Source organism: Lepus europaeus, chromosome 14 (assembly GCF_033115175.1).
Source record: "Lepus europaeus isolate LE1 chromosome 14, mLepTim1.pri, whole genome shotgun sequence".
Taxonomy (NCBI): Eukaryota; Metazoa; Chordata; class Mammalia; order Lagomorpha; family Leporidae; genus Lepus; species Lepus europaeus.
This window is the reverse complement of record NC_084840.1, coordinates 20,441,680-20,468,874: the sequence shown is the minus strand read 5'-3', so window position 1 is coordinate 20,468,874 and position 27,195 is coordinate 20,441,680. Positions and strand designations below refer to the sequence as shown.

Here is a 27,195-nt window from a genome sequence, read left to right as displayed (position 1 = left end):
CATTTAACTCGCGAGAAAAATCTCTCAGCTCCTTCATATTTAATTAACTTCTCGTTGTCTCAGAGCTCGAACCTTACTCAGAGCTCCTGAGCGGTAATGGAAATATTTGCTCATCTGTCTGCAAGATTTTTCTCTCATTAACTGAGCAGAGAAGCCTGAACCCCAAGGACACTGGGGAAAGTGACCCCCATCCAAAGGCGTGCGCGCAGCCAATGAACCCGAGCCGGGCTTTACTGCAGAAAAAAAAAAAAAAAAAAAGCAGGAAGTGGAGATTTGTGCTTTATTGCCTGTGAACGGGGAAGATGGATCATAAACAGTTTTCTGGGCTAGTGGTTTCACTTCTTATTTGTCAGGCTGTCTGCATGAATTTAACGTTTTCCTATTTCAAGGATTCCGCTGTCGGACAAGAGGCCCGACTTCTGTCACCATGGTGGATGTGAGGTGTCTGAGCGACTGTGAGTTGCAGAACCGACTGGAGGAGCTTGGATTTTCACCCGGCCCCATCCTACGTACGTGTCCGGCACACGACACCAGCGGCTGGCTGTTCAGCCACCGCCAAAGGCACTATATCAGGAACGCGCATAATAACAGAACGCGTGCAGTAATAACCGGTACCGGAGGCGTGGGTGGGGGCAGGGGGGAGCGAGCAGAGAACCCCGAGGGGGAGAAGCCGTAAGTATTCCCGCAGCCCTATTAACAGATGAGTAAACATGGGACGGGCCCTTTTCAACCGTAGAAACCCGGTTGCTCTCTTGGTTATCCTGGCCTGGTTTTTTGTTTTGTTTCTAGCATGCACTGTTTGGGTATCTCTTGTCTGTGTTCCCAGGAGGTAGAACACAATCTTGTCTGTTTGGCCTCCAAGGCCTGTCTCTGCAGCTAAGCCACAGTGGAGGGGAAGGAGTGGCCCCGGTCACTGTGCGGTCCACCTCATTTCAAAAGCCACGATTAACCCCTGATGGAAGGGATGAGAATGAAGTGAGACCTTGAACCCACCAAGGCCAAGTTCAAAAGCGATTTCGTTTGTTCCCCGTGTGCCTCCTCAGCTTCCACCAGAAAAGTGTACGAAAAAAAGGTACTGCAATTGTTGGCCTCCGCTCCCTGTGCCTCACCTGCCCCGAGCAGACGTGTGAAGCTCCAGGAGTCTCCGGACAGTGACGACAGTGAAGGTACGCTCACCAGCGGCACCGGCAAACGGCAGCTCCCCACCTTGCCGGAGACCTTGTCCTCCGTGGTGGGCGCAGCTTCCGGGCTGCTCAGGCTGACCTGGGAAGTGGCCGTGTGGCCTGCTTGTTCACAGAGGCTGCAAAGTAGGTCCCTGGGCAGCACGAGGAATCTGTAACCCCACGTCTGTGTCCACCCCGGGTCGCAGCCGGGTGGGAAGTGGTGGGGAGCACTGGTCCATGTGCACGTCCTGCTACTCACTAGAAGCAAACACGCTGACTCCTTAAAACCAAAAGTTCCTGTGGGTAGATTCGGGGTCTCCTCTGAGGCCTCGACCCCTGGCTTGTCCCCGTCAACAACTTTGGCCATCATTTCCTTCCGTCTGAATGACACCATGCCTATTAAGAAAGACTCAAGGCTCCCAGACCCCTTCTCCGCCAGCTGCCCTCCTGACGCACATGGGGCCTGGCAGTGCTGCGGCATCCAGGGCAGGCACCCAGCAGGAATCCGGTGACCCCCGTTGCATCAAAGCCGCAGAACTGAGGGCTGCACCAGGGCTGCCTCCAGTTTGCTCTCTGCACTTCCCTGCTCATTTTTCTTATGGGAATGAACGCCTTACGTTGTGAGCGCGTATGATTTACAACAGCGAACAACTTCATAAAGCTGAAATCGTGCAAGTGCCTGCGACCCTCTGAAAATTCCCCTGTACTGTATTGGAGAAAGCGTGGGTGCTGGGTGCACTCCCCAGGGGTCGGGCACACTGGCCTCATCTGAAGAAGGCAGCCAGGTTAGGGGATGGGCCCCCCTGGCCCCCGGGCAGGGCGGTGAGCATGGGGGTCCTCGGGCTGAATGGCGGCCCTCAGTGTAGCATGTGTTCAGAGCCCTGTGCTAGCCCCGGGTCTCTCTCTGTCTCTTGCCTTGGAAAGGAGCTCAAGAAATTAGATGGGCCCTTGGGGGGAAACTTAGTGCTGGATTCCAAAACTACTCAGCGCTGCAGGCCAAGGCTGCAAGACCAAGTTGTTGTGGTTGCTGCACACGGCCTCCACGCAGGTGCATCTACGTCAGGGCTAGGGGACAATTGGTCCTTCAGGTTGTAAGCTTGGCTGCTCCTGACTGAGTGCCCCTGGGGCCAGCTGGCTACAGGCTACCAGGTGAGACAGGGAGCTCTGATTCAGTCCTGCCCTGTGACACTCATTTGTGTTGGAACTGGCCAATGAGAGCAAGCTGAAAACCCAGGTCTCCAGGCCGGGTTAGAACCAGACTTGTGAATTTGCTCATTGGAAGAATCCCATGGCCTCTGGAGTCATTAGAAGAGTTTGAAATGGAACTGATTGTGTGTGTGTGTCCTGTGGAGATTCAGCCTTGGCCATTTCACAGAAACACCTGGGGTGAGGTTGTGGGGGTGGGGGCAGTGGTACAGGGAGTTCTAGACCTGTGGGCTGAGTATTATGTCCTCCAAAGAATCTGTGGGTGAGAGCTCTCTTTTTAAAAAATAATTTATTTATTTGAAAGGCAGGCAGACAGAAAGGTCTTTACTAGTTCACTCCCCAGATGCCTGCAACAGCTGCGGCTGGGCCAGGAGCTGAATCCAGGTCTCCCATGTGGGTGGCAGGGAGCCAAGTAGCTCCCAGGGTGCACAGCAGCCCAAGCTGGATCAGAAGTGGAGCAGGGACTCAAAGCAGGCACTTAGATGTGGGACACTGGTGTCCTGAGTGGTGTCTTAACCGCTATGCGGAACACCTGCTCAGTGGCGGGGTGGGGTGGGGTGGGGTGGGGTTGGGGGGGCTTCTCTCTCATCCTTGTCTTGGCACGGGGTGGACACAGATTGACTTAACTTTATTTCAGGCCTCCCACGTTTGTTTAACCTGGTAAGCTTATTCAACCCACTCCACACAAAGCTGTGCTCTGCCTGTTACAGTCCCAGGCTCCTGCTCGGTGGTCCAAGGACTCCATCCTCTGTCCATGGCCCGCACTGTGCCGCCCTGGCCATTCCCCGGGTGTTCAAGCCTTTCAGTGGAAGTCTGTCCTTCCCTCCGCGGGCTGCTCCCTTAGATACAGCTGGGGAAAAAATCCCCCTGCCCTAAGTGGACAGGCGGGGACACACAGGGCCTCCAGCTGGCTCCAGAGGACAATGACTGGACTGGACAGAGCTGTCCAGAGGAGCAGCAGGCACGGGTATTCCTCTCGGAGACCCTTCAACACCGGGGCACTTCAAAAAGCTTGTGGGAAAATGGAATTCAAAGAGGAGTTGATTCTGGTGCCCGCGAAGTGTGAGATCCACGCGGAGGCTTTTCATGTTTTCTGTGAGTTTTTTGAAGGCCTCAGTATTGCCGCTTCCCTGTTTTGGGAAAAGCATCACAAAGCCTCCCGCCGTTCTGGACAAAGGCTAGCTCTCCTCCGCAGGCGCTGGGACAGGTCCTCCTCCCACCAAAGCCCCCTGGGGTTCACCGGGCGAGCGCGTGCGTGTCCTCATGGCCTGTTCTTTGTTTCCCACCATCCAGAGCTTAGTATCGTTTTGAAAGGAAATATCAGACTCTCTGCAGAAAAAAGCAAGGAACTCAAAAAAGTATGTACAATCCTAATGCATGAATGCTTTTACATCTTCAAAGTAGGAAATAGCACTTTTGTTGTGTGTTAAGAAATCGCCAGCTGCTGTATTCGGTCAGGCCGGCAGAACCCTAGGCTCACGGGGTCGTCTTTAAAATCCGTATTTATTTTATCTGCTTGCAAGACAGGTTGACTCCCCAAATACCTGCTACCATCAGGGCAGGGCCAGGCGGGAGCCAGGAGCTCAGTCCTGGATCTCACACTTGGTTGGCAGAGACTCACCACTGCCTCCAGGGTGCACACCAGCAGGAAGCTGCAGTTGGGGGAGGAGCCAAGATGCAAACCCAAACCCAGGCTCTCGGGAGTGGGTACAGGAGTCCCAAGGGGCATCTTAACTGCTGTGCCCAACTCACACCCGAATGGCATCATTTCCTTCTTCTTTTGTTTATATTTTATATTTTATTTATTTGAAAGGCAGAGTTATAGAGAGAGGAGAAAACCCACCCACCCACCCACAACACAGATGTTTCATCCGCTAGTTCATTCCCCAAATGGCCGCAACAGTTGGGGTTGGGCCAGGCTGAAGCCACCAGGTCTCCCACGTGGGTGCAGGGGACCAAGCACTTGAGCCATCCTCCGCTGCTTTCCCAGGCACGTTAGCAGGGAGCTGGATCAGAAGTGGAGCAGCTGGGACTAGATCCAGTGCCCATATGGAATGCCAGCGCTTGGGCGGCAGCTTTACCCACTATGCCACAATGCCAGCTCCTCAGGGAAATCATTTCAAAGATTTTTTTATTTATTTGAAAGAGTTACACAGAGAGAGAAGGAGAGGCGTTGCAAGGGGAGAGAGAGGTCTTCCATCTGCTGGTTCACTCCCCAGTTGGCCACAACGGCTGGAGCTGTGCCGATCCTAAGCCAGGAGCCAGGAGCTTCTTCTGGGTCTCCCACATGGGTGCAGGGGCCCAGGGACTTGGGCCATCTTCCACTGCTTTTCCAGGCGCATTAGCAGGGAGCTGGATCAGAAGTGGAGCAGCTGCCGCCGTGGCTTAACAGGCTAATCCTCCGCCTTGCGGCGCCGCGGCACACTGGGTTCTAGTCCCGGTAGGGGCGCCGGATTCTATCCCGGTTGCCCCTCTTCCAGTCCAGCTCTCTGCTGTGGCCAGGGAGTGCAGTGGAGGATGGCCCAAGTCCTTGGGCCCTGCACCCACATGGGAGACCAGGAGAAGCACCTGGCTCCTGGCTTCAGATCAGCATGATGCGCCGGTCACAGCGGCCATTGGAGGGTGAACCAACGGCAAAAAGGAAGACCTTTCTCTCTGTCTCTCTCTCTCTCACTATCCACTCTTCCTGTAAAAAAAAAAAAAAAAAAAAAAAAAAAAACTAGAACCAGTGCCCATATGGGATATTGGCACTCAGGTGGCAGCTTTACTGGCCACACCACAGTGCCTGCCCCAGGGAGATCATTTCCAAGCAGGGTCTGTTTGGGGAAGTGATCTCCGTGTTCTCCCAGAGCACCTAGGATAACAGGGTCCATCCTGTCCCTCCCTGAGAGCTGCCCTCCACTCCCCCCCCGCCCCGCAGCGTCACGCCCTCCACCCCATCCTGTTCCATCTAGCACTGGTAATCCACACCAGCGCTTCAGTTTGCAAAAAATGAAATTAAAAGATATGCTTGTTTCAGTGTAAAAAAATAGAAATCCATGCCTATGGGGGGGTCTCAAAAGGCTCGTGAGAAAGGCATATGTTGCAAAGACCACACGTGGGGTTCAAAAACCTTTTGCACGTTTACGTGCTTCTCTTGAATCCCATTTTCCCAGTGCTGCCTGAGGTGCCCTGGTACACTCGCGCAGGGCCCCGGGCTGGTTCTACCGAGGTCCACAGGAGGCGTGGAATATACACAGCCAGTTCCCTCCCTCCCCTTCTCCCGCGCTAGGCCTGGCTTCCACGGGGCCGCCCTAGTGAATCACAAGGGTCATGGGTTTGAGGCTGAGGCCTAGCAGGGGGAGAGCCCCTGCCCCCCAGGCTCCCCGTGTGCCTCAGGGGCTCTCCGTAGCAGATGTAAACCCACGCAGATTAAGGTAAAGCCGGGTGTGGAGTGACAGGAGTCAGCAGGGAGTGGGTGCTTGGTCCCGAACTCCGGCGCCAGCTCTGGAGACTCTGCCCCAGCCTCTGACCTCCGCCCTGCCTTGTTCAGAGACACCCGCCTCCTTAGATTCCAGCAGCTCTGTGCTCCCTGGGTTCTTGGTTCTGCACCGCTGATGGGTTCTTTCCCGGCTCGCTGTCTTTGTCTTGGCCCCTAAGGGGCCCTGGGCCCGAGATCTCTGCCTTCAGCCCCCTCTCTCACCTGACTGACCCCTGCCAAATCCACAGGACAGTTATAGGGATGATGGGCCAACTTGCTCCTACAAGGGGCCTGAAAAACTTTATGCAAAAACTTTATGCAAAATGAAATGAAAGGATAAGATTTTTTTTAATGCCAAAGCTTTCGAAATCTGCGTGTGGTTTTGGGGGCTCTCCGTGCAGCTTCATAAACAACCTGCAGAGTTTAAGCACATGGAGCCCCCAGCGAGCTGTGGTGGTTTCACTTCCCATTAAACATAATTCAAGTCTGATGAAGCAATTCAGATGGCATATCACACTCTGCAAGGATTTTACAAGTTCTTCCCAATGGCTCATTAAAGGCATCCTGCCCATTCAGGAAGCCCTTTTGTGTGGTCCCTGCAAAGACTTCCCGGAGAAAAAGGCAACCTGAGCGCTTAAAACGCTTCAGGTGGGGCCAGAACCCTTCAGCCGTGGCTTCCGTCAACCTGAAAGAAAACCGCATCCATATTTTGAATTGGCGCTGGCGTTAAGCGGGAAGTTTGTGATGGCCTACACTCTTTGGAGCTGAAGGGTTTATTTAGGCCATTTTGATTCTCAGAAGGGCCTGGAGACATCTGCTCAACTTTAAATCCAGAAGTAAATATAAACAGGCATTTCCATTTCCATGTGAAAGTGTGTTTATTGAGACACTTGTCTAACACTATAGACTTTAATTACTTAAGAGCAGCAGTCTGTACCCAAGAGTCCTTTCAGTGCCTGGAAAGGAAGGAGTTGCCTGCCTTTAAAGCATCGTTTTCTCTTCTCATCTGAGCAGGAAGACACGCAGAACAGAGGCTGCTTTGAGCACTGGACTGTGTCCTCCGGAGCGCCGCCTGTGTGTCTCATGAGACCACACCTGCAGCATCCGCACTGGGTCACGAAGGCCGCTCAGAAGCCAGGGGATTTTTTTTTTTTTAAGATTTGTTTATTTGAAAGGCAGAGTTAGAGAGAGAGAGAGAGAGAGAGAGGCAGAGAGCGATCAATCGTCCATCTTCCATCTGCTGTTTAAAACCAGGAGCCTGTAACTCCATTTGGGCCCCTCACGTGGATGGCTGGGACCCATGTGCTTGGGCCGTCTTCCACTGCTTTCCAGGTGTGTTAGCAGGAGGCTGCATCGGAAGTGGACTTGGACCACCACCCACATAGCATGCCAGAGTCTCCAGAGGCGCTTCACTCGCTGGGCCCATCTGAAGCTGGGAGGCTAGAACTTCCAGGTCTCCCACATGGGTGCAGGGGCCCAAGGACCCAGGCCATCCTCCACTGCTTTCCCAGGCCATAGCAGAGAGCTGGTCTGGACGTGGAGCAGCCAGGATTTGAAACGGTGCTCATATGGATGCTGGCACTGCAGGTGGCAGCTTTACCCTCTATGCCACAGTGCTGACCCTTAATTAAAAATCTTGAGAGAGAGAGAGATAGAGAGAGAGAGAGAGAGAGAAAGAGAGGGAGGGAGGGAGGGAGGGAGGGAGGGAGGGAGGAGACAATAGGATTTGTGGTTGGCAGCAGGCAGAGTAATTCACAATAGCAGGTTGCATCAAGTGGGTTTTGGGAGGGGGGAGCCATGTAATTACCATCCCAGCCAGGATACCTGTGAGAATGAAAGGGGGCACTAGGCAGAAGGGGTGCTGGGACAGTGGCAGGAAACTGGCACTGTCCTGGGTAAGTGGGGGCACTGGCGTCCCAGCTTAGGGAGCAGTGCCAAGGGTTGCATGTTTGTATGAGCGCACCCCGTCTTCGGAGGGCCCTGGCCCTTGCGGGGGTGGGGGAGTGCTTCCAAGCCCCCTGCCCCACCTGCGGGTTACCTCACTCCCTGCCAGGCACCACATGCCCATTCCTGCCCAGGATCGCAGCCCCTTCTGCTCTGCCAGCCTGGACGCTCCGGGTACACTGGGCTGGAATTTCTCAGAATGCCTGCAGTTAGTCCGGCCTGGGCATCTGCCTTTGCAGCCGCCTCCACCCCATCGTGCCGGGGAGCTTTTACTCTGGGTTGTAAGATGTCGATGGTGAACACCCGTGGCTTCTACTGCTCTGCGTTTAACTCAGTGCCCGGCATCTGGGGAGGGGGCAGCTCCTCAGCCCCCGGCAGCCGCACCGAGAGGAGCCTTCTCCTCCACTGAGGTTGACAGTCCCTGTCCCTGCACTGTGCCCTGTGTCTCTTAGACACGCCTTGAGAGACAGCGCTTAGGTCTTCGTGAATTGACGCCCATAGAGAGAAGGGCTGTGACACAGAGCGTCCACCCCAGGAGTCAACAGCTTTTTATTAAATGCAGGATGTAGGGAGAGAATCAGTGCAGAAGGAGGCATCACTTCTGTCCCAAAGAGACTTAAAAATGAGCTCTGGAAGCAAAGAGTACAGGTACCAAAGACACGGGCTGCCAGAGCCTGCCCACCTGGGCTGCAGTCTTAGCTCTGCTAACATAGACCCCACCTCCCTCTGTCCTCGTCCACTCATCCCTAACCAAGGGTGACAACGGCCACACCTCGTAGGACGATGCAAAGATCGAGTTCAACCACGCAATGCAGAATGGCCATGGGGATGGCACATTGGTGATGTTTGTGCACTGTTAAGAACTGTTACTATCTTTAACACACTTCCTATATAAAAAGTGTGATATTTGGGCCTGTGTTGTGGCATAGCAGGTTAAGTCACCGTCTGCAATGCCGGAATCCCTTATGGGCACCGGTTCCAGTCTCGGCTGCTCCATTTCCAGTCCAGCTCCCTGCTAATGCCCCTGGCAAGGCACCTGGGCCCCTGCACCCACAGGGGAGACCTGGAAGAAGCTCCCGGCTCTTAGCTTTGGCTTGGCCCAGCTCCGGCCATTGCAGCCATTTGGGGAGTGAACCAGCAGATGGAAGATATCTCTCTCGGTAACTATGCCTTTCAAATAAATAAAATAAATATTTTTTTAAAGTGTGATATTTAATCATCCATAATACAAAGCAACATGAAAAATAACATGGAAGTGAAATCCTTGCGACTGAATGCCTTAGTGCTGTAGCATGGGACGCATCAGAGCTCCTACAGACATATTTATACAAGCAAATACGTGGATATCCCCTGTCCTTCACGTCCTTGACAGTTAATGAGTACAGGCCTGTCCTTTGCTGGCTGATTATGATCTGTCTCTGCCCACGGGCTGTTCCTCACATTAACCAAGGCTTCAACTCCGCAGACACCAGCTGCGTGTCGAGCAGCTCCCTCCTGGGCTGACGCTGTCGACCCGAGTTAGCATCAGGTGCCGCGGGTTAAGAGGCTCAGTCCTACAAGACTGCCCCCCACCATCAAAGAGGCTCATATTCGGGGTCTCCCATGCTTCTGTTCGAATGGCTATAAATCAGGGTTCCCACGACCCCCTCTCTGGGTCTGAGAATTTACCAGAACAGTTCCCATTTCAGGAGGTATTGAGAAGCCAACATCCAGGCCTTCAGTGAGCGCCTTCCTGTTGGGCGTCAGTACGTCCAGGCCTTGCAGTGGACAGGGCTGTATGTCTCTGTGTCCTGGTACGCACTGCGTTTGTATAGATTAGGGAGTTGTGCACCGCGTAGTGCTTTTCAGTCGACCATGGATGGCATAGGTGCCGGCGGCCCCACGAGATAGCATCGCCAGGCAATGTCTCAGTTTGTGTAAGTGCCCCCTGTGACGTGTACACAACAAGATCACCCAACAGCGCATTTCTTACAATATACACGCAGCTGCCTAGGCAATGAAAACTCATGAGTTCACATTGCTCTAAATTAGAATCCAATACTCCCTTCACGAATCAGTTCTTGGACAGGGAGTCCATTGTCCATTGCGAGTTTTCTCGTGTAGCCAATGTCGCGGTCACAGTAGCCACCTCCTTCTTTGCATAACCGCTGTCACTGCTTCCTTGACCACGGACCAACTGCCAGGACGCCCTGCGGCCCTCCCCTCCTGTCCCCTTCCTTGGCCACAGGGCACATGACAGCCTCATGCTGCTCCCACCCTGACCGCTCCAGGCCCTCAGCCACCAGGCACGTGCAAGCTTCACAGCCTTCCACCTTACAGGACTCCAGCTCCATGTGTGGTAGGCCCCGCATACAAAGGCCTTAGAAGAGCTGATGCCCAACAGCTCTGCAACAGTTTCTTCGTGGAAAACACCCTTCTTCCCTGTAGGAGTTGAACCTCTGGTTGGGGCAAAGTGAAGAGCAAATTGCATACTTGGTAACTGCTTAATAAGCCCTTTCTTCGTACCTTTGACACACGCTAATGGGAGCTAAACGCCGTCTTTACAAGGAATGTCATTCCACAGGCTTCCTGTGAAAACACTGACCGCCCAGCAGACATGCTCTGGGGGTGCTTAATGATCAATGTGTCTCGTCTTACTGATTACGCGTTGATTTCTCTGTGTCGTAGAACCCAGTTTTTGAAAGACAAGAAGAGCAAGAGGACAGTTGTGATTTTAATAATTTCAAGGTGACAGTCAAGGTAAACTTACTTATTTTCCTGTAACTGAATTATGAGCAAGGGTGGTCTCCTTCTGCAAGAAAAATATGAATTTGTTTAAAAAACGCTCAGTTTTCCTTTCCTTTTCATTGAAACTGTAGCCATCTGCCTTGAGCTAAGCTGTTTGCTTTATGGACAGAGATATATGTTTCCATTCCAGGGAGCAGGGCTCTGCTGCACCACCCACTTGGGCACCGGTGAGCTTATTTTGATCCCTTGGTACTCATCAAGATTCCGTGGGCACCACGCAGTGTTCACACCCAGGCGTGGCTTACTGTGGGTGATTATTTTTCAGGCACATTCCCGTCTGAAGGGCTTCTTGGAGAAGGCACCATAGTTCACCTGACAGACAAGGAAACAGGCAGAAAGGGTGACTGGCCTGGGACCACATAGAGTGTTAGAACAAAAGCTGGAAATAGAGTCTCAGGCCCCTAATTTCCACTTTGTTGCCCTTTCCCATACATCAAGTGACCAAGAGGGACCCGGAAAGGAACCGGGCACCTAGGTGGTGAAATAGCACCCTCCAGTGTTCCTCCTTGGTATTGCAGAAAGAGCCAATAGAGCGATGGGAGGACTTTCTGATGATAGCTTTGTGATGACTGTGTATGGAAGACTCACAAAAGCCACAATTCAGAAATAAGCAGAGTTGGAAGGGGACTGATATATATGCAGCCGGGTAGCTGGAATTTGTCCAAGTGGAGAGAGAAACAAATTTGAATCTAATAACCTCTTTGACATTTTGTTATATCTCATGCATCTGAAAAGGGATAAAGAATTACAGAGAGTAGTTGGAGTCCCACCCGAGAGATTAAAAAGTGAATCATTGCTAAATTGGTTGAAGACTCCAAAATACCCCTCTAGGATCATATGTCCCCTTCCTCTTTCTTTTCCCCAGGGTGATCACTCCCCTGAATTTTCTGTTTTCACTGGTTCTCTTTTCTTTATAGTATCTGCAGATTGTAGACTTTCATGATTGGATTTTGTTTAAATGGCGTCATAGTGTAAGCGTCCTTCTTGGCTTCCCTTTCTTGTTCAGTCCTATGTGGTGGGCGTCATCCAATATTGTGGCTCTGTGCCACTCCTCATCACTTGTATACAGAGTTAGTGCAGAAATGTGTATCTTCATTATCTATTTCTTGAGCTTTTGTATGGTTTCCAAGTTTTCCTGGCATAAATCATGCTGTTAGGAACTTTGTGGTGTGTGATCCAGTGTGTCTGGGGTAACAGTGTTTTCCTCACTGTATGAATATGCATGGAGGGTGCTGTGGATTCGGAGGCTGCACACGCCTCACGCCCCCCATGAACCAGCTGCACCATTTTCAGTTCTATCATGAATATACCTGGAGCTCCATTGTTCTAAGCCCTCTTCCCAAGTTAGGATTGCCAGATGTATCTTTCTATCAATATGGCAGATATAAGATGGCATTTATGACCATAATTTCTATTTCTCTTATTATTAATAAGACTGAGCATCTCTTCTCAATTTATTGGCCTATTTTGTTTTTCCTCTGTGAAATGCCTGTTCATGCCTTTTGCCCATTTTTATTAGATTACCTTCCTCTCATTAATGTATAGGCATTCTTTATATATTGTGTATACCAATCCTTTGTAGAATATGTCTTCTAGTAGTTTGGGCTTATCTTTTCACTCTCTTCTTGGGCCTCTTTTAAATGTGCTTATTTCCTGTAGTTTTTTATTTTGAAATCATTTCAAACTTCCAGAAGCTTTCCAAAAAATATGCTTTTATGAATGGACTTAAGATTCACTAGGTGTTGACATTTTCCCACATTTGTTTTATAATTTTATCTATCTTTTTTCTTGAACTATTTAAGATTAAATTTCAGACATCATGATCTTTTATCTTCTCACAAAAATTTCAGTGTGTATTTCCTTAGAATAAAGACATAAAGAAATTCACTTACCAGGCACAGCACTGTAGGGTAGCAGGCTAAGCCACTGCCTATGATGCTGGCATCCCATATGAGAATCAGTTCAAGTCTCCCTGCTCCGCTCCCAGTCTGGCTCCCTGCTAATGCACCTGGGAAAGCAGTACAAGGTGGCCTGAGTACTTGGGGCCCTGCACCCACGTGGGAGATATGGTGGAGTTCCAGGATCCTGGTTTTGGCCTGGCCATTGTAGCCAGGAAGTGAACCAACAGATGCAAGATCTCTCTCTCTCTCTCTCTCTCTCTCTCTTCCTCTCCCTCTCCATCTCCTTCCCTCTCTCTGTAACTTTGCCTTTCAAATAAATAAATAAACCTTTTAAAAATAAGCTCACTTACATAATCCCAATACAATAATAAGAACCAGGAATATTAAAAACTGAAATGAAATTAACATCATGTAAAAGGAACTTTTCAAAATGTTGTGATATGACCATTTCTATCTTAGTTCCGAAACGTTCAATCACCTCACAATGAAACCCAGCACCCATGCAGAAGGTGTCTCCCCTCCGCCCTGCCCCCACCACAACTACCGATCCACCTCTTGATCCACTGGCTTCACCTTCTGGAAATTTCATATAAAAAGAATCATACAACAGGTGACATTCTGCATCTGGTTTCTTTTACTTTAGCACAAAGTGATTGAGGTCCTTCCACACTGTCATGTGTATTTGTGACAGTATTTCAGTATTTCGTTCCTTTTTATGGCCGAATGAGATCCCATTGTACTTATAAACCACCATTTGATTATTCATCCGTCCGCTGATGGACGCTAGGTTGCTTCCACCTTTTGGCATGTGTGTTACTATGAGCACTCGTATTCAAGTGTTGAGTCCCTGACCTCAAGTCTTCCGGACACACAGCTTCGAGAGGGATTGTTGGTCACACGGCAATTCTATGGTTCGCTTCTTGAGGAGCCACCAAATGGGTTTCCACAGCAGCTGCACCATTTAGCACTCCTGCTAGCAGCGCCTGAGGGTCCCAACTTCTCCACCTCCTTGCCCGCAACCTTCAGGGCCAGGCCAGGAATTCAATGTAAGCGTCCCACCTGGGTAGAAAGGACTTAGCCACCAGGACTCAAACCCAGGCACTCCAGATTCCCCACCGGCTCTTTTCCTAGTGGCCACCCCCTGGTGTGAAGCAGTGGCTCCCTGTGGCTTTTGTACATCTTTCCGCTGTGACTGACGATCCTGTGCATGGTCTCCTGGCTGTCTGTGCACCTGCACATTCTTTGCCCATTTTGGGGCTGCATTGTCTTTTCTGCTGAGTTGTAGAGCGTTTCATTTGTTCTGGGTTACAGATCCTGGTGTGATATGTGGTCTGCCAGCTTTCCCCCATTCTGTACACTGTCTTTTTACTTTCTTTTCTTTCTTTCTCTCTTTCTTTCTTTCTTTCTTTCTTTCTTTCTTTCTTTCTTTCTTTCTTTCTTTCTTTCTTTCTTTCTTTCTTTCGACAGGCAGAGTGGACAGTGAGAGAGAGAGAGAGACAGAGAGAAAGGTCTTCCTTTGCCGTTGGTTCACCCCTCAATGGCTGCTGTGGCCAGCGCACTGCGGCCGGCGCACTGCACTGATCCGAAGTCAGGAGCCAGGTGCTTATCCTGGTCTACCATGCGGGTGCAGGGCCCAAGGACTTGGGCCATCCTCCACTGCACTCCTGGGCCACAGCAGAGAGCTGGACTGGAAGAGGAGCAACCAGGACAAAATCTGGCGCCCCAACTGGGACTAGAACCCAGGGTACCAGCGCCGCAGGCAGAGGATTAGCCTAGTGAGCCGCAGCGCCAGCCCCCCCCCCCCCCCCCCGCTTTTTTTTAAGGTTTATTTTATTTATTTGAAAGAGAGTTACAGAGAGAGGTAGAGGTAGGGAGAGAGAGGGGGAGAGAGGGAGAGAGGGAGAGAGAGATAGATCTTCCATCCGCTGGTTCACTCCCTAAGTGGCCACAACAGCCAGAGCTGAGCCAATCCGAAGCCAAGAGCTAGGAGCCTCTTCCAGTCTCCCACATGGGTGCAGCGGCCCAAGCACTTGGGCCATCCTCCGCTGCCTTCCCAGGCCACAGCAGAGAGCTGGATCCAAAGTGGAACAGCCAGGACTCGATCTGGCGCCCATATGGGATGCCGGCACTGCAGGCGGAGGCTTAGCCTTCTACAGCACAGCGCTGGCCCCTCAGATCCACTTTTCAGCCCCATCTCATTCTTCTCTCCCTCGGGAACCCTGCTAACTCGGACGCCAGGTCTTTCGCTGCAGTCTCATGAGCTCCTGCGACTGCTCATTCCGCGTTGCTGTCTGTGTCCCGTCTGTGGTCAGCCCGGGTGATTGACGTCGCTGTATCTTCACACTCATGATTGCTTTCCTCTGTGCGCTCCGCTCTGCTCTGAGCCCTGCTGGAGAGCTTGTTTGCAAGCTCTTGGTTGTGGTTGTTTTGTTCTAACATTTACACCTGGTTCAACTTTATAGATTCTACTTCTCTGCAGAGAGTTCCTATTTTCCATTTGTTTCAAACATGTCCATATTGCTCATCGAGGCATTTGATGAGGAGTGCTTTAAACTCCTGTGAGATAATCCAACATTCGTGCCATGGTGTTGGTGTCTCTTATCCGTCTTTCCTCGCTCAAGTTATAAACCCTAAATGTTGTTTTTTTAAAATACATTTTAAAAGATTTATTTTATTTATACAAAATGCAGAGTTACAAAGAGAAAGATAGACCTTCCTTCCATCTGCTGGTTCATTCCCCAAGTGGCTGCAACGACTGGGGCTGGACCAGGCCAAAGCCAGAAGCCAGGAATTCCATTGGGGTCCCCCACGTAGGTGCAGGGGCCCAAGCACTTGGGCCATCTTCTGCTGCTTTCCCAAGTGCATTAGCAGGGAGCTGGACGGGAAGTGGCGCAGCCAGGAGCAGAACCCATGTCCACATGGGATGCCGGTGTCCTCAGCGGCAACTTAACCCCTGTGCCACAGCAGTGGCCCCTGAATGCTGGTGAACCCTCCATCTCAGCACCCCTGCTGCGATACCTTGCTATGAGACAGAGGTTGGGGGGAGCAGTGGTGCTTTGCAGTTAGCTGGGTGGAAGCCCAAGCTCCCCAGTAGGAACGCCAGGTGGATGTACGGAGCTGCTAGAAGGGGCTCCCTGGTGGCCGCCGGGGACAGGAGGGCCCCATACCTGGGAATGGGAGTGCAGGTTCCGGGCTGGCTGGGGTGGAGGTGGGCTGTTTGGCTGGCGTAGGGCTGTTGGTATCCAGAGGCTTCCATCTTACCAGGCTGCCCCTTTCCTTGTCCTCTGTTTCCCAGGATGGGCGTTAGGGGTTGCATCCATTGGAATTCCCAGGTTGTCAGCTCCTCCAGCACCTAGGCTGGGATAAGTTAAGGAAAGAGGACATCCAGGAAGCTGCCCATCTTCTCGTGCCTTGGGTCCCGAGGTCCCTAGCCCCTCTCGCCCCTGTTCAGAGCCTTCTTATTGCTGTTGAATGTATTATAACACCCAGAGGCAGGCATTCGGTCCACCAATTAGGACAACCACACGCCATATTGGAGTCCTGGCTGCTGCCCTTGACCCTGGCTTCCTGCTCGTGTGGAGCCTGGGAGGCAGCAGTGCGGGCTCCGGTGTTCCTGCCCCTTACCCTACCCACCACACGACTCCCACCCCAGCTGCAGACATCTGGGAGAGAACCAGGGGAAGGGAGTGTCCTCTCTCTCCCTGCCCCACACCCGCCTCTCAAATGGAAATACATAAGTTTGGGGCGCTGAGTCGGGAGAAGTGCGTGTGCCCCGAGTAGTCCCAGCTCCGTTTTGAGCAGTGACCCTGTCTCTTTCAATCTGCTTGTCATATGTCAAGTCCCACATTTACCGTGCTTCAAGGAGTTCACAGAAAGATGGAATTAAGCGGTTTATTTTAGCGCACAAATTTTTGAATTCTGCGCATCGTTTTCACATAATAGGCATTTTCCATGCATTTTTGAGAACCCCGCACCCCTGGGCATATTTAAATGGGTATTTTAACTTCTTTAAGGTCGTGGAAGTTTTCCTTAGTGTCCTTTAATGAGGCTTATCATTTTCTCAATAAAGGCCATGCTTATCTTCTGTCAGCTTTATCACTGGGTAGGCTATTAATTTTGGTTGCTAATGGAAGGAATGTCTTTTAAATTTATATTTTAAATGGGTTGTGCTGATTTATAAAAATGAGGTTGGCTTTTGTGTATTGATATGATAACAATGAACTCTTGGCAATTATAATAATTTTTCTCCAGATTCCTCTGCAGCCCGGTTTTTATGCCTTTTGTTGCTTTTTGTTTTGCTGTGCTGGCTAAGACCTCTTTACAGCCAGATTGGGCACAAGTGATAATTGTGGGTGTTTTTTCCGACATCTTGATTTTAAAGGGAGTATTTTAAGGCTTTACCTTTGAGTGGGACTTTTGGTGTGGGTTTTGAAAGCCGCTTTTTCTCGAGTAGAGGAGGTTCCTATTCTATTTTAATCTTCCTTTTATTAGTGTGATGAAGATTGTTCAATTAATTCCAAAGCATTACTTAGCTTAAGAAAACACAATATTTAAGATGAAAGCTTCATAACAACAGTGAAATAAGAGTCCAGTCTTATTGTAAGATCTTTCATGAATGTCATTGTTTCCAGTCCAGAAGGGGATTTGGGGCTGACTCCATTTTAGCGAGCTCCAAATAAAAAGTGTTTTTCCTGCCTATAGACAGCTCAGTGTGTCGTTTGCAAAGATGTCGGATTCTACAAGGTTTTCAAAAAACCTTGCGTTCATGAATTAGAGTGATTGGAAAATGTCTCAGGCCCTGGGGGTCTCTGCCTTCCGACTCCCCGTGTGCAGTAACTGGAAGTCACGCAAGACTGAGAGGAGGCCGCGTGGGGGCTCCCTGGACCCCCGCCCCCGTGGGAGTCACTCACGGAACATCAGCCAGCTCCGAAAAACACGGAACATCAGCCAGCTCTGAAAAACACGGAACATCAGCCAGCTCCGAAAAACACCAGCATTCTTCCAAAAGTTCATGGAGAAGTGGACTGAAAACATAAGTTCATTTCGGTGCCAAACATGTGTGAAACCCGTGTGACGAGGCGGCTTCCAGAAGTTCACGGGAATGCGTGGAGTTCAAAGTTTTCTGCACCAAGATGAATTTATACATATATTTAAGTTTATTCATTATTTGTACTTCAAAGGCAGAGGGAGACGGAGAGGGAGAGAGAGATAGGATCTTTCATCCCTTGGTTCACTCCCCAAATGCCTGCCACAGCCAGGGCTGGGCCAGGCCAAAGCCAGGAGCCCAGAAGTCCATCTGGGTCTTCCACCTGGGTGGCAGGGACCCATGTCCCTGTCCGTGAGCCTACGCTGCTGCCCTCCAGGGTGCGCATTAGCAAGAAGTTGGGTCGGAAGCGGAGTGGGGACTCAAACCCCAGACTCTGCTATGGGACGCAGGCGGCATCCTAACTGCTACCCCAGCGCCTGCCCCATTTTCCGCGTACTTATTGAAGTATCTCCATGTATTTCCTGAAGACACACAAACAAACTGCGCTTCTCTAGGGACAGTTAGTAATGGCTTTAGACAAGTTAGATCATTTTTCAAAAACCAAGTGAAATTTTTGATGCGTAATGATTTAATGAGAATAGAAAATGATGTTGGTTCCTTCTGGCTCTGGGTACTGGCCCAGTGTTCCGTAGTTAACTATAAAATGGCACAGTGTGACATAATACCCCGTACACGACCCACTGGCGGACTCAATATGGGATACACAAGTAGGCCAGAATTCGCCCAAAGTTGTCCACCTGGAAAGACCACCTCACCCGGAACATTTAAGAATAGCACGAATGGATACCGAGGTTGCTTCCCCAGGAAAGCCGGGACTTGGTTGGTAATTTGTTGCGTGGAGGAAGTCGTTTTCAGAATATGCTGTGACAGACTTGCAGCCCAGAGCCCCGGGGCCTCGTCGGTGTGGCTGTGCCGTCCACCGCGCTGCCTGGGGCACACAGCCAGCCCCATGAGCTTTATTTCCTCATCCGCAAGCCGTGGCCCTGACAGTGGCCTCCTAGCGTTGTCAGGGAGTCAGTGAGTGCGCAAGATACGAGGCTGGCGCAGGTGGTGCTCACCCCAGTTTTTATATATTTGATGGGCAGAGGGAGACAGAGAGAGGGAATTTCTGTTCATTTGTCAAATGTGTGCAATAGCTAGGAATGTCACACTCTCACACAGTCACACTGTCACACTGTCCCACTGTCCCACTGTCCCACTGTCCAGGCCCCCAGTGCTGGCTGAGGTGCCGCCGCCCGGTTGCTGGCAGATCAGGGGTTCTGGGAGCAAAGTCCAGGGCATTTTCCTCGCCGTCCTGTCCTCCCCGTCGGGTCCTTCAGGCCTCAGTTCCCCTCTGTAAAGCAGGCACACAAACAGTGCCTTCCTCATAGGGCAGCTTTGAGGATGCAAAGAGCTTCAAAGGGGAATGCCACCTGGGGGCCAGCTGGTGTTGTGGCAAGACGCTGGTGCTTACTGTATGGCACGACAGCCATGGGCAGCCCCGGGCTGGTGGGATGCTCCGCCAAGGGTCGAGGTCTCGCATCCCCTGGCTCTGGGCTCTGATGCTTGGCTGAGGTAGCGGTCTCTGCAGCTCCTGGCTCTGGGCGCAGGGACAGCCAAGCAAAGTCATTGCACCTCCCCTGGGGGCCATGTACCCTCCCTGAGCCGCTGTTCTAATGAACACCGATATTTTTTCATTCCTTTGTGGATGTTGTTTGCAGTGAGAATCGTATTACAGCTGCATTAAAGGAAGGTTTTTAACGATGGGCTATAAATCAGCTACAAAGGCGCCACTTGATGCAAAAATCGGTTTCATTGTTTCTATTTCTCTCCAGTGTTTGTTTCTCCAGCAGAGCTTTAAGCCATCCATAGTTTTATAACCTGTGTCATCAATGGCCCCTTTCTCGTCACATAGGCGTGTTTATGTTTTTTTAAAGAGACAGAGAGAGCTTTAAAAAAAAAAAAGATTTATTTTACTTGTTTGAAAGGCAGAGTTACAGAGGCGGGGGAGAGGTCTTCCATCTGCTGGTTCACTCACCAAATGGCCACAATGGCCAGGGCTGGGCTAAGCCAAAGCCAGGAACCCAGAGCTTCTTCCGGGTCTCCCACATGGGTGCAGGGGCCCAAGTGCTTGGGCCATCTTCCATTTCTTTTCCCAAGTCATTAGCAGGGAGCTGGATCAGAAGTGAAGCAGCCAGGACTCCAACCCATATGGGATTCTGGCTTCACAGGCAGTAGCTTTATCCAGTACGCCACAGTGCCAGCTGCGAGAGAGAGAAACTTTCATGTCTGAATCACTTTGCAAATGCTCGAAACAGCCAGGGCTAGGCCAGGCTGAAGTCAGGGGCCAGGAGCTCCATCTGGTCTCCCAGAGGGGTGGCAGGAACTCAAGCACTTGGGCCATCATCTGCTGCTTTCCAGGCACGTTAGCAAGGAGCTGCATTGGAAGCAGAGGCAGGACTCGATCCCAAACACTCCAATGTGGGACGCTGGCATCACAAGTGGCAGCTGACCCCGCTGTGCCACAATGACATCCCCGTCACACAGTCCTGTCCCGTGGATGGATCACAATTGCTCCATTTATGGAAATCAAAATGTCTGCCTTTTCCATGTTGTGGGAGAACTCTCTATATAAATGATTGCAAGGAAAAGAAATTTAAAAAGAAAAGGAAATAAAAGACCCCAACTTCTGGTGGCAGGAGAGAAGGATCAGGAGGAAGCGGGAGTTGTCCAAGAGCAGTGAAATCATCTATTCTGCAACAGACTTCTACCAAAGACAAAGTCACACAGAGAGGTAGAGAGAGAGAGAGAGAGAAGTCTTCCATCTGCTGGTTCACTCTACTAATGGCCTCAATGGCCAGAGCTGAGCCGATCCGAAGCCAGGAGCTGGGAGTTTCTTCTGGGTCTCCCACGCAGGTGCAGAGGCCCAAGCACGTGGGTCATCTTCTACTGCTTTCCCAGGCCATAGCAGAGAGCTAGATCGGAAGTGGAACAGCAGGGACTCTAACCGGCACCCATATGGGATGCTGGCACCGCAGGCAGCAGCTTTACCTGCTAGACCACAGTGCCGGTCCCTGCCCCCACAGATTTTATTTTAACATAGCTATTTTTGAATTTTAGAGAATTAACTAAAGAGACATTGCATGGCGTGGCTGTGTGGAGGCTCATCACACTATTGTCTACTTTTGCATATGTTTGAAGTTTCCCATAAGCTAAAAGGTTAAGATAAATAAGAATTTGTGTATACGATAGTTTCCCAACCCCCTTGGAAACAGCCTGAAATATCTCTGGGTGAGTAAGCCCCCACAGCCCACGCGGCACCCCTGTGGGAATGGTTTTGAGTGTCTCTCCCTCAGCAGCCTTCAGTTCCATCTTCCAGGAAACTGTTGTTCTGGCATGTAAGTCTGTGCTGTCTCCCCCGACGTGGTGCCTGGGAGTCCCAGCCTCCCACCACAGCAGAGGCCCTGCCTGGCGGGAAGGGGAGGAGCTACAGCTGCCCCGTCACCTGTGCAGGGGAGGGAGTGACTGGCAGCAGGAGAGGCTACAGCAGGCCACGCCCTCCCCACCTCGTAGTTGAGGCCCCGCTGGGCTGTCCTGAGACGTCTTCCCTGAGACCAAGCTCCTGTGTTCTGGTGCCTCTGTGACTCGGGCCGGTGCCGCCTCCGCCTCCACACACCCAGTCCAGTCTCTACTGCACCGGTGCTGTTGGAATGTCTGCTCCGGACTGTCCTGTCCTGGTGGCTTTGTGTCCTGGTGCCGGTCAGTCCTTTCCTGTCTGAGTGGCCCCATGTGCTGCCTGCTGTGTCGTTAAGCCTCTGGCAGCACCGCAGGTGCAAAAGGCTCCTCCCATATTCAGGGCTCCTGGGGTTCCTGGAAGGGGGTGGACACAGAAGCAATGGCCCCAAATGTGAACTACTGGGGCTTGATCCACAAGAAGTAGAAGACAGGGGCTAGCACTGTGGCATAGCAGGTAAAGCTACCACCTGCAGTGCCAGCATCCCATATGGGCACAGGTTCGAGTCCTGGCTGCTCCATTTCCAGTCCAGCTCCCTGCTAGCGGCACCTGGGAAAGCAGCGGAAGATGGTCCAGGTCCTTGGGCCCCTGCACCCGCATAGGAGACCCAGAGGAGGCTCCTGGCTCCTGGCTTCAGATCTCCCCAGCTCCAGCCATTTGGGGAATGAACCAGTGGATAGAAGACCTCTCTCTCTCTCTCTCTCTCTCTCTCTCTCTGCCATCCAAACAAATGAATAAATCTTAAAAAAATACTCTTCTTAAAAAAATAAAATTAATTTCCCTCCTGCACAAGCTTGTTTCTTAAGCATATTATTTAGTTTATTTATTTGAAAGGCAGAGACATACAAATCTCCCATCCACTGGTTCACTCCCCAAATGCCTGAGTTGGGTGTGGGCCAGGCAGAAGCCAGGAACCAGGAGCTCCATCCAGAGCTCTCCCACATGAATGGCAGGGTCCCAGGTGCTTGGGCCATCACCTGCTGCCTCCCAGGGTGCGCATCAGCAGGGAGCTGGAGTTGGGAGTGGAGCAAGAGCTCCAACTCAGGCGCCCTGATGTGGGATGCAGGTATCCAAGCAGGGTCTGTCTTTTTTTAGATGTATTTATGTATTTGAAGTGCAGAGTTACAGAGAGGGAGAGAGAGAGAGAGAGAAATCTTTTATCCACTGGTTCACTCTTCAAACGGCCAAAATGGCTGGAGCTGGGCCAATCCAAAGCCGGAGGCCTCTTCCAGGTCTCCCATGTGAGTGCAGGGGCCCAAGCACTTAGGCCATCTTCTACTGCTTTCCCAGGCCATAGCAGGGAGCTGGATCAGAAGAGGAGCAGCCGGGACTCGAACTGGTGCCAATATGGGATGCTGTCATTTTTATTTGACAGGTAGAGTTACAGACAGTGAGAGAGAAACGGAGAGAAAGGTCTTTCATTGGTTCACCCCCCAAATGGCCGCTACGGCTGAAAGTGCACCTATCTGAAGCCAGAAGCCTCCTCCCGGTCTCCCATGTGGGTGCAGGGGCCCAAGCACTTGGGCCATCCTCCACTGCCTTCCCGGGCCATCATAGAGAGCTGGCCTGGAAGAGGGGCAACAGGGACAGAATCCGGCGCCCCGACCGGGACTAGAACCCAGTGTGCCGGCGCCGCTAGGCGGAGGATTAGCCTGTTGAGCCATGGCTCCGGACAACCTGAAAGATTTTTTTAAAGATTTATTTTATTTACCTGAAAGACAGAATTACAGAGAGAGAGAGAGAGAGGTCTTCCATCCGTTGGTTTACTCCCCAAACGGCCACAATGATTGGGGCTGAAGCCAGGAGCCAGGAGCTTCTTCCAGGTCTCCCATGTGGGTGCAGGGGCCCAAGACTTAGGCCATCTTCCACTGCTTTCTCAGGCCATTAGCCAGGAGCTGCATGGGAAGTGGAGCAGGAGGGACTCGAACCAGCACCCATATGGGATGCTGGCACTGCTGGCTGGGACTTTAACCTGCTGTGTCGCAGAGCTGGCCCCAAAAGCTATTATTTGAAAAAAGAAAAAGAAAAACACTTGTGGTCTCTACTCTGTTCTTTTCACAGGGCAACATTTCATTTTCTTAAATTATCCACAAGTCCTTTTCATAGTCGCCTTGTTGTTCTAAATGACTTCATTCCTTGTCTAACAGTGATGCCTGCTCATAAAAAAGCTCCAAGCTATAAACAAGTGCAATAAACGGGGTTGCTATGGAAAAGCAGAATGCTGCTCTCAGCACCTGGCCCTGCTCTCCGGCACCTGTCGTTCTCGTGGGAGTCCCCGCAGTACAGAACTTACTGCTCCTTGGAACTTGGATGTTTTGCTCATTATTGAATAGAGGCGAACTTGAACTTTTCTGTTTAAACTATTTGGCAGGGTTTTTAAAAAGTTACTTGTTTATTTGAAAGGCAGAGAGAGAGAGAGAGATCAGAGCCATCTTCCATCCGCTGGCTCACTCCGCACATGCCCATGAAGCCGGTTGCCTGGGGCTCTGTCTGGATCTCCCATGTGAATGGCAGGAACCCAGGTGCTTGGGCCATCGTCTGCGGCATCCCAGATGCCTTAGCAGGAAGCTGGGTGGGATGCAGGGGCAGGGTTCAGTCCCCGGCGTTCTGATGTGTAATCCCAAGCAGTGGCTTGAAACCCGAACGTTGTGCTATGAAGCACAATTCAGTCATTCAACCTGCTGTGCCCACACGTTTACCAATCCTCAGATTAAGTGATTTTTTTTTTTTTTTTTTTTTTTTTTTTTTTTGTGGAATAAAACCAAAGTCAGGGCAGGAGTTGTGGTGTAGCAAGTTAAGCCACCACTTGGGGGTTCCCCACAGCCCATGCCAGAGCGCCTGAGTGGGGGGCCTCTGCCCCTCCGCTTCCCCCAATGCACCCTGGAAGGCAGCAGAGGGTGGCTCAAGTGCTTGAGTCCCTCCTGTGTGTGTGGAAAACCTGAGCGGATTTCTGGGCTCTGTGCCTGGCCCAGCCCTGGCTGTTGTGGGTGTTAGGAGAGTGAACCAGCTCATGGAAGATCTGTCTCTGTCTCTGTGTCGCTGTCTCTCTCTCTCTCTTTCTCTCTATATGAAAAATAAACATCAAACAAAAAATAAAAGGCACCCCCGCCCAGGGTTCTTGGTAAGCCACTGGGGACAAATTTCTCTGGACATTTTCTTTCTGTTTGCCAGAGACCTGAGCCTTCTGCAAGCAAAATGAAATCTCGAGATGCCTGCTGCCTGGGTCGTAAGCTGGCCACGGGGATCAGGTAATGCTTTTTTTTTTTTTAAGCACATGAGGAAATTGATATTGTTGTGCTCTGTCACTCTTAGAGATGTTCAATTATTCCATCTCTGTGACAGGTGTGAGCCCGAGAAGAATGTGTTGGAAAAGGAGAAAGACTCGCAATATATCACATGGTTTCTTTTTTTTTTTAAATTTTATTTACTTTACATGAAAGTCAGAGTTATGCAGAAAAAGAAGGAGAGGCAGAGAGAGGAAGAAGTCTTCCATCCGCTGGTTCATCCCCCAGATGGCCACCACGGCCGGAGCTGCACTGATCTGAAGCCAGGAGCCAGGGGCTTCTTCTGGGTCTCCCACGCAGGTGCAGGGGCCCAAGGACCTGGGCCATCCTCCACTGCTTTCCCAGGCCATAGCAGAGAGCTGGACTGGAAGTGGAGCAGCCGGGTCTTGATCCAGCATCTGCAAGGGATGCCAGCGCTTCAGGCCAGGGCGTTAACCCACTGCACCACAGCACCAGCTCCTCCTCCTCCTCCTCCTCCTCCTCCTCCTCCTTCTCCTCCTCCACATTTTAGTTATTTATTTTGAAAGAGTTACAGACAGTCAAAGGGAGAAACAGAGAGAAAGGTCTTCCATCTGCTGATTGACTCCCCAAATGGCTGCAACAGCCAGAGCTGAGCTGATCCAAAGCCAGGAGCCAGGAGCTTCTTCTAGGTCTCTGACATGGGTACAGGGGTCTAAGTGCTTGGGCCATCTTTTACTGCTTTCCCAGGCCATAGCAGAGAGCTGGCTCAGAAGGGGAGTAGCCAGGTCTCCAACCAGTGCCCATATGGGATGCCAGCACTGCAGGCCGCGGCTTTACGTGCTACGCCACAGCGCCGGCCCCAATATCACACAGTGTCAAAGCTGACTGGCCCTGTGAGGCCTCTGGCTGGTTGCTCATGTTTGGAAATAAAGAAACAGTGTGGGAGGTCGAGGCAGGTGCTACCAGCCCCGTGAACTGAGAGCTGAGCCCAGCTTAACTAAGGTCTGGCCATTTGGAAATGTTTGGTCCTACTTTGGTCTTAGAAGAAGAGCAAGCGTTTTTGAAATTTAATTATTTTAAGAATTATTTCTAAAAAAAAAAAAAAAGGCCGGCGCCGTGGCTCAACAGGCTAATCCTCCGCCTTGCAGCACCGGCACACCGGGTTCTAGTCCCGGTCAGGGCGCCGGATTCTGTCCCGGTTGCCCCTCTTCCAGGCCAGCTCTCTGCTATGGCCCGGGAGTGCAGTGGAGGATGGCCCAAGTGCTTGGGCTCTGCACCCCATGGGAGACCAGGATAAGTACTTGGCTCCTGCCTTCGGATCAGCACGGTGCGCCGGCCGCAATGAGCCAGCCGCGGCGGCCATTGGAGGGTGAACCAACAGCAAAGGAAGACCTTTCTTTCTGTCTGTCTCTCTCACTGTCCACTCTGTCAAAAAAAAAAAAAAAAAGAATTATTTCTTTACTTGAAAGGAAGCATATCGGGGGTGGGCGTGGGGAGAGATGAAAGAGAGAGCTCTTCCATCTACTGGTTCACTCCTCAAATGGCCACAACAGCTGGAGCTAGGCCAGGCCAAAGCCAGGAACCAGGAGCTCCCTCAGGGTCTCGCACATGAGTGCAGGGGCCCAAGCCCTCGGGCCATCCTCCGCCACTTTCCCAGCCCTTAGCAGGGAGCTGGATTGTAAGTAGAGCAGCCGGGACTTGAACCGGCACTCATACAGGATGCTGGTATTGCAGGCAATAACTTAACCCCACTGTGCCACAATGCTGCTCCCTAGGAGTTTTTTATTTTTGTTTTTATTTCATATTTAAAAAACAAAACCAAAAAGCAGGTGGTTGACATGCGAGCCCAAGCACCTCCCTCGTCAGCAAGTGAAGTTCTGCCACGCGTGGGGTGACAACACAGGAAGACACAGGGCAGAGGTTGATTCATGGGAGTGGAAAGTGGAACGGGGTCGCCAGAGGCTGGGCAAGAGGGTCAGGAAGAGCTTGTCGGGGTCTGGTGTTGGTAGCGCAGCGGGGCACTGTCGTCAACAGAGATGGGATGCTGAGGAAGGGCTGGGGTGCCCCGACCTCCTCCTCACACTGTCTCCGTGTATTGCTGCATCACACTGTACCCTAGAATTCCGGACTATTTTTGTGTGCCAGTTAAAAAAAAAGAAAATAGCCGCAGAGGTAAAGCTTTCTGAGACAGGGCGAGGCAAGATTTCTTTGAACTGCAAAACCAATAGATTTCAAAAGGACCCCCGCTGTGCAGTGCGGGGAGCGGAGCCCCTGGGCACAGGTGCACCCCAGCCACCCCCATGCTTTCTTTTGGTGTGGGGCCAGGGGGCCTGGCTCTTTGCCACCGTAGCAGTAAATGGATGCTTCGGGGGCTGGAGGAGTCTCACCCCTGTTGGGATCAACATGGGTTTCACTTGGACCAACTGTGGTTGCTCCCGGAGGCCCCGAGGTGCAGAGGCTTCCCGAGGGTGCTCGGGTAGTAGCGGCGGCGATCCTAAGAGCCACGGCTGTTTTCACAGGTGTGCTGCGAGACCCTGCAACTCCAGAGTCCTCAGACCCAAGGCGGGGGGTGTCGCCAGAAAGCCCTGCGCCCCAGACCAGAGCGAGGGGATCGGCTTCCCCGTGGGCTTGAAGCTCGCGGTGCTCGGCATTTTCATCATCGTGGTGTTCGTCTACATCACCGTGGAGAAGCGGCCGCTCTTCGGTTAAGATCTCCGGAAGCAGATGATGCACGCGGGCTGACGCGTCACCCTGAGCAAGCCTTCCTGCCCCAGCAAAGACCCAGAGCTCGCCGAGGAGCCCTGCCTGGAGCCAGAGCCTTCACCGGCCCCGCGCTGCAGGCACAGATCTGCACCTGGGCTCCGCTAGGTGGACGAGCAGGGGACAGAAGCAGGCCCCGAGTTAAGAGCACGCGGTTAGGAAATCCCCCACGTCACGTAGGCTGTCATT

General features: G+C 51.7%; 1 protein-coding gene across 1 annotated transcript; it reads left to right on the top strand.

Annotated features, from left to right (window-relative positions):
- Positions 1 to 427: 427 nt before the first annotated feature.
- On the top strand, positions 428 to 26,955 carry LEMD1 (LEM domain containing 1). Its single transcript, XM_062210755.1, has 5 exons — positions 428 to 509; positions 1,044 to 1,166; positions 3,663 to 3,727; positions 24,173 to 24,249; positions 26,766 to 26,955. Exons 1-5 carry the CDS (start codon positions 428 to 430, stop codon positions 26,953 to 26,955), a joined length of 537 nt encoding a protein of 178 aa, XP_062066739.1.
- Positions 26,956 to 27,195: the final 240 nt, after the last annotated feature.

Coding starts and splice junctions, on each gene's coding strand:
- LEMD1 (XM_062210755.1), top strand. CDS start 428: ATGGTGGATGTGAGGTGTCTGAGCGACTGTGAGTTGCAGAACCGACTG. Junction 3,728..24,172: donor AAAGCAAGGAACTCAAAAAA/GTATGTACAATC, acceptor TCTGTTTGCCAG/AGACCTGAGCCTTCTGCAAG. Junction 24,250..26,765: donor AAGCTGGCCACGGGGATCAG/GTAATGCTTTTT, acceptor CTGTTTTCACAG/GTGTGCTGCGAGACCCTGCA.